This window comes from Octopus bimaculoides, chromosome 23 (genome assembly GCF_001194135.2).
Source record: "Octopus bimaculoides isolate UCB-OBI-ISO-001 chromosome 23, ASM119413v2, whole genome shotgun sequence".
Lineage (NCBI taxonomy): Eukaryota > Metazoa > Mollusca > Cephalopoda > Octopoda > Octopodidae > Octopus > Octopus bimaculoides.
The window spans coordinates 151,711-159,144 of record NC_069003.1 but is presented as its reverse complement, the minus strand read 5'-3'; the positions used below and the strand labels follow the sequence as shown (position 1 = coordinate 159,144).

Here is a 7,434-nt window from a genome sequence, read left to right as displayed (position 1 = left end):
TAGAAACCACTTTGTCGCACTTACCTCCCTTCGACTACCTTTCAGTCATTTTGAACTGAAAAAAAAATCTCTTCGCCAACATTTACTGGAGAAAGTTTTTCCCGACATTCAACTCATTCAAAATACCTTATACAGTTGAAGCTGGTTATTGCCATCTTTCTGGGACGAAACCATTTTGATGGTGATGCTGATGATGATGATCAATCATCATCACCGTCATAATATTAATTCTTTCTGTTATAGGCAGAAGGTCTGAAATTTGGGGGAAGAGGGTCGGTTGATGACATTGACACCAGTACACAACTGGTACTTATTCTATTGACCCTGAAAGGACACAGTCGACCTCAGAAGAATTTGAACTTAGAATGTAAATGAGTTCGAATTCCACCGTGGTCAGCTGTGCATAATAAATAACTGATAACAATAACCAGCTGATAATAAGCAAACAAATAGTTTTGGAACCAATAATTTTAATAACAATAATTGGTTGGTGTAAAATTTCTGTGATTATAATAACCAGCTTCCACTGCATTGAATTTGTTTTACTTTGTTTTACTATTTTATCAGATCAGTCATCAATATGGGTCACAGGTTTATACAGCAACATCTCATCGAACATTATTTAACTGTAATGTCACTACTACTACTACTACTACTACTACTACTACTAACAACCAATTAGATTACTACACCTACCAACCAATTAGTGGTAGATTAAATCAGGATGATTACAACCACCACAAGTAAGATCTGATTCACAGTTAGTTTCTATTAATGCACTACTAACAGTCATTAATTTATTAGCAACATGTGTGCACACGCATGCGTGCATGCATGACGTTCGGTGCAACTTCTTTGAAAGCAACAGGAAAGAATAGTCTGACCGAAGGAGACGTCAAAGGAGGCCAGCAACAAGGACTTCTAAACCAGCCATGCTCCACTTCTCCTGTTCTTAGTGTCAGCATTCGTTTAGGTTAAAAACAGGCTAAAACAACCATCTTAGAACACAGATAAATCTAATGTCATCAAATTTTCAATACAGGGAGATACCAATGGTAATAATGTGTGGGGGGGGGGAGCAAGAATGACTGAGTGGTTAAGACGCTTGCTTTGCATTCACATGGTCTACAACACAACAATAGTCAACAAACAAAAAACAGTCAAAATTTCTTATCCCAAATTAGCACCTACTTTGCTATTTATGTTGTCATGCAGCAGGAATCCCTAGGAATTTGGACACCATTGACTTCATTCACAAAAATCCTAAACTCTTTTCTAAACAATCTATGGTCTGAAGTTTTACTAATGAGGTCCTATAAAACTGAAACATGTCTTTAGTTGTCACCATACAACAAAAGATCAGACTCCCTCACCATTGCATTTTATATTTAATTTTAATTAATTAAAATTTTGGGGTTATTTCCCCACTTTTTTAACCAGAAAATGATTGCTTTCAAGTTTTTGGCCTACATCATGTACACTAGCATTCACTTAATGAGATGTATAAATGTATGGACATATGCACGTATGGATGTATGCATGTAAATACCTGTAGTTTTTAGCAGCCCACTCGTTTATGTATTTTGCTGAATAGACCAGTAACACTGAAAAAAAAAAGAAAGAAAAATAATCATTATAACACAATAACATCTTATTAACTATTTAAAAGACATTTCTGCAGCTATATTCGGTTCTGTTTTATTAATGTTTTTACATTACACAGGGTCCAAGAGACGACATTTAGAAATTTAATAAAAACCACTCTAATCTAAAGAAAAACAAAAGTGAAGGACTAGCCGAATGGGTGAGAAATTCACTTGGCAGCCATGAAGTTCTGCATTTGATCCCACAGACTGACAAGCAAAAGCATTCCATCTTTTATATATCAGACAACATTGGTCAATGCAACCTTTGGTAGAGTGTGATTTAAAAGAAACTTGGCTGCCATTTCTAGTATATTATGTGGTCAAGTAGGAGTTCACATGTTTTCTATTTTGAAGGACTGAGTCTGTTTATGACAAAAAGGAGTGAAATAAGGAGGATTTGGGCCAGAGGAAATGGAATTAATTGCTGCTAAAATTGAAGTGAAAGAAGTGAGTAACAGGGACAGTTGGTTGTAGTAACATACAGACACGATCTTTGGAAGTTTGGATAAATGATATAACCTAGACAAGAGAAATGAGAGAGTTGAGAAAATTGTCTTGGAGAAGAATATGATGTGGGGCTTAGTATTAAGAAGAAAAAAAGATTGGAATCTAAGTTGGGAAAAAGTTGATGATGTCAGAGAAGAGGGAAGATTGTGTAGCAGATTTCATTATAGCTTTCTGGCCTCTTGGAGAAGTATAGGTGACAGTGCATTAGGTGAGAGAAGAATTCGAGGTAAATAATGAAATCAGGGCAAATGGCAAATTCAGAGAAGGTTTAATACAAAACTCATGATGAGACAAAATGATGAAATAAGAGAAAGAAATACTTACACATGACAGCAAAATGCAGAGTTTGAGAAGTTCCATGTGATTTGGTAAATATAGTAAGGAGAGCACAAATAACATGGAAGGTACCAAGTCCAAGGAACCATCTTTCACTCCAATCCACCTGAAAACAAGACAAATATAATTTAGCTTAGTAAATGTTCAATATTATAATTCCTTTTTTGGTGGTGGGGATTCTTTATTTGGTTAATCTTTAAATTTATCTGCAAAAACTATTTATAACTAATAACATCTCACATTAAGTCAGTGAATTAACATCAATACAATCGTTTCACATGTTCCAAATGGCTCTGTCACATCTCTTAACACGTGAAGAACTGTGTGTTTAAAGCACACTCTTCAATTCATAATAAATGATGAGATGACCACAGTAAGAAACTTCAAAAGAACAATGTGTGTGTGTGTGTGTGTGTTCCATTGGTTATGTTTGAACTATTGGTCAAGCCAAGCATACTTGACCAGCCGGGATGTGTGCAATATATCTAATCAGAGCTTCTACATGATCACTAGAAAAAAAAAAAAACTGGGAAAAACAACCAAATCTCCATCAAATCAGGGTCTACTATCTTAAGAGTAGGACACATTAGATGATGTAGTCCTAGATACCTTAAAGACACAAGAGGTCATAGGTTGAAAGCCTTTGCTCAATTAGCCTAGGGTTAAAGAACATCAACTAGATTTGATGAACAAACATGAATCTCTCTACATTATCACTGAACCTTTTTGAAGTAACAGCTTCATCAACTCATTTAGTTACAAAGAGATCCCAAAGAATAATAGAATTCACCTTTGTCATAAAATTGACTTGCTAATCATAAGAGTCTAATTCCACTAATAGGGAAGTTATCTGCAAGGAACTGATAGGGCACCATCCACTTGGCACTGGATGTTTTTTGGGTTTTTTTTTTTTTATCTAAGTGTTAAATTATATTCTTATAATACATCCCAAAATATAGAAAACTGGCAGAGTTACTAAGAGCATTGGATAAAATGTCTTGTACACACAATTGAAAATCTAACCAATGCACACACAACTCAACATTTAATCATGCAACATGTAAAAGTGGGGGTGGCTAACATACATTATGAGTGTATATTAGCCACTCCCACTTTTACAAAACTGTTGTTTTGTAAAAATGTTGAATCAATTACAATTACACTGCAGATAACCCAATAACAAGGTCACAACTGAAAGGTTTTTTGACTACAAGTCTGCTTGATTAGGAATTGACCTAGGGTTAAACAACATCAATAAATCAGAATTTGTCTAATGTTACTAAAAATATGGCATGGTGTTCGACAGATTCAGAAGTCAATAAATGCAGAAAAATTTGGTAAGACACTGTTTTATTTCTGAAACAGTCTGAAGCCGATTAATATCTCTCAGCTTTGCCTGGCAAGAAAACGGGATGGTCACAGCTGGAGCAGATCTAATCACAGTCTTGAGGTGGAGGGAGTTGAACAACAAAGATATATTCTCGCAATTGCTTTGAAATTATTGTATTGATTAAATACATTTATTAAATGTTTGTATGTGAAGAAATCTTTTGATTCTCCCACCTCGGCCACTACTCCACACCTGAACACCAAATTAAGGAAAGAGCTCTTTCTATGCAATTGCTTGACCTGCAAGGAATAGCAACCAAGTTCCAGTGAAAACACATTGCCCCTAGTATATATTAGGGACTACATTGTTCAATATACTTTTTTTTATTGTTTTACAGGTTCCAGACACTGAACTGCAGCCAGGTGGGACACCAACTTCAAGGGTTTTAGTTAATGATATCAATTCAAGTACACATCTTAAAAAATTACCTCTGAGTTGTTAGACTATCAAACAAAATGCCTCCAGTATTTAGTTATGTTTTGAATAACGATGGATGGAATATCTTTAATCATAGGTCTATTCAACAAGAGAAAATCAGGGACAAAAACCCAACAAACTATTTCTCTTTACTTCTGCATGTGTTCAGACACAACTAAGTCAGAGACTGGAGGAAGCAAAGTGAATAATTTCTCTGCTGGAAAATTTCTCAAAACAATAGTGAACATATGCCAACAAAGCCAAACTTCATTCAGATCCCACTTGACTGTCCTAGACATATTTTCAAAGAAGACTGGAAGCAAAAGACACCATGTCCATAATAATGACACTCTTTTACAACTATCTCACGATAGGAGACAACACACACACATGCAGGCAGACATGGCTATGGTTAAGAAGCTTGCTCCCCAGCCACATGGTTCTGGATTCAATCCCATTGTGTGATACCTTGAGCAAGTGCCTTCACCTCCAACTCTGAGCCAAATAATGTTTTGTGAGTGAATTTAGTTGAAGGAAACTGTGTGGAAGCCCACAGTGTGTATGTATTTTGCCACCTTTCTTCCTTAGAGCATGGTAGGTAACTATCTTATGTTGAAAGGACTAAGGAAAGACCCTTTCCTATTCGGTCAAAGATTGTTTAAAGTTCCATTTGGAATGAAGGGTTTGGGTGAAGAGGGAAGTGCTTCTGCAGTGAATTCATCAAAAGGTGGAGGACAGTGGTAAAAATGGAGAGTACAGGAACGATTCTAAGCCTGCACCTGGAAACTGGAGACAACAGCTGGGGCAGAGCATTTGCCCTTGAGGGTCAAGATCCCAACTCCATCATTTCCCTGATAGGGCTTAGTTATAGATGGTCCCATATCAGAAGATTGTAACAACGTACTTCATTCCATTTTTTTTCTCCTCGTCCTATTTTAAGTAAACTACTTACAAAGAACATAACCTGTTTTTTTGTAACAACCTTTTCAACCATGTCACTGAGACAAATAGATCATTATCTGAAGGCAAAGGATTAGCAGAATTGGTGAACATCGTAAAAAATGCCTTGCGATATTACTTTCAGTTATTTAATTTCTGAGTTCAAATCCTGCCATGCTAAACTCGGCCCTTCATCCCTCCAGAGTCAATACCAGTCGAGTACTAGCGTTGATCGAAAAGACTCATCCCCTTCCCTTCAAAAATGCTGGCTTTGTGCCCAAACTAGAAACCATTAAGATAATTACTGTTGTTATAAACATTCACTTGTGAACCTGTCTATTGCGCTGAACAGCATTAATGTCATTGAGAAAGGGAAAGCTATGTACGATAAAGAAACATCTTTACCACCACTTAATTATTCTAATCCCCTTTAATGTTGAGCCAATACCAGTAAAGTTTAGAATATAGAGAAACTCGGAGTGTACAAGGTCATAAAATGAATTTAAACGGTTTACAACATGAGAATGTGTATACGTGTGTATGACAAGAACGAAATCTATTCTCATTGTTACTCTAAACCCGTTCATTCCGTTTAGCAACCTTAAAACAGCAAGGATAATGTACAGCTGCCAACGATAGAGCTTTTATGCGGTTGCTCGTCCTGCTAGAAATCGCAGCCAAAGTCAAATCTTACCGGCTTCAAAAAAGTAAGACAAGTTTCCCAATGTAATCTTGCATGCATACATACATACATCATAAATAATAAATAAAAAAAAGTCCTTGACCATGGAAGCTGCTCTAACTGTTGAGAAAGCAAATTGATGATTAAATTTAGAACTCTATTCTCGAAGACTACCCATGTAATTAATCTTAAGAAAAGAAATTGGAGAAAGTAAGTGCATTGTGTACCTTGTACTTAATGTAAACGAAGTACAATAGATGTTACACACAGACTTATTAAGTAAAATAACATCACAACACAAACGATGTACAATATACATCATACAGACGAAGTACTACGGACATCTTAGGCACCAAGTACAATAGGGAATAATTAGATGTGTAAAAACAATTAAAAACGAAGTACAGCTGACAAAAGTAAAGTAAATACATATAGAAAGGATAAAGGCAAGGTACAACAGTTAACTGAAGAGTACCTCAGGTAATGCGAGTACCTCATCATGAGATATCGACATGAAAACTGTAAAATCTACTTCAAATAACAGCCAAGAAAAAAAAAAGAAGACGCATTGCAGAATGTAGTCGGGGGTACATTTAGATCGGAAAAAAAAAAGAAAAAGCGTGCAGAAATACAGAGTTGGAAAGTCTGGCTTAGAGAATGACATTCCACCCATGACAATCTCTGTCACTTTTTATTTGCTCAATCAAAGCTTCCTGGGGTCTGAACAAAATCCTACAAGCCACGACACAGAAAGTTCCTTCTACAACAATTAACAGTATTTAATTAATCGTGTTCTATTCCATGAACACAAGGGGAGAGAGAGATACAACTATGTTTTAAATACACGGAATTAGAGATATTTATAGATCAAGAAATTCAGCAAAGTTGTTATACTTTCGTTACTAATTAGAATAATAAAGAAACCAATTTGTTCGTATTATGTTGCTGGTCAGTTCTCGTTAAGTGACCCACGATGATAAGAAAAACACGACGTGATCCCACCGACTTTTATTATGGTCTATCCAGGTCAACATTATCTGATGTGTCCTTAATTCTTTATTTAAATACAAGATAGAAAATGCTATTTGCTATTTCCAGGAGGACGATCAACTAAATAAAAGGCTTCGTTCGTTTGCTGAGAGGTAAATGTGTTGCAGGGTTCGTCCCCCAAATACGCCACTAGTTTCGGAAGTTTCTCAAAAACAAGCGGATTGATGAACTTCCACAAATTAACCAAAGCGATTTTGTTGTTCAAAATAAAAGTAATAATGGGAATTATATATATCTTACCGACTTTAGGTAGGACCCGAGTCCGGTTATCTCGTCCACTTCGACAGGGTTCATTATGCAGAAACAACGGTCGGATTCCCAAACATGTTAACTGTTTACAAATAATGAGCAGCAGTGGGTGTTTACTGAAGAGAAAATAGCAATATATCGCCTATGTATGTATGTGTGTGTATGTGTGTATATGTGTATGTGTGTGTGTATATATATATATATATATATATATATAT

At 35.9% G+C, this 7,434-nt stretch overlaps 1 protein-coding gene across 1 annotated transcript in view; it reads right to left on the bottom strand.

Annotated features, from left to right (window-relative positions):
- Positions 1 to 7,413, bottom strand: part of LOC106879462 (transmembrane protein 18) — a 10,106-nt gene extending 2,693 nt beyond the window's left edge. The window contains exons 1-3 of the mRNA XM_014929026.2: positions 7,208 to 7,413; positions 2,478 to 2,595; positions 1,550 to 1,604 (exon numbers count right to left, since the gene is read on the bottom strand). Coding sequence (XP_014784512.1) covers positions 1,550 to 1,604; positions 2,478 to 2,595; positions 7,208 to 7,261 — 227 coding nt within the window. The 5' untranslated portion in view covers positions 7,262 to 7,413. The remainder of the gene's footprint in view (positions 1 to 1,549; positions 1,605 to 2,477; positions 2,596 to 7,207) is intronic.
- Between the last annotated feature and the right edge of the window lie 21 nt (positions 7,414 to 7,434).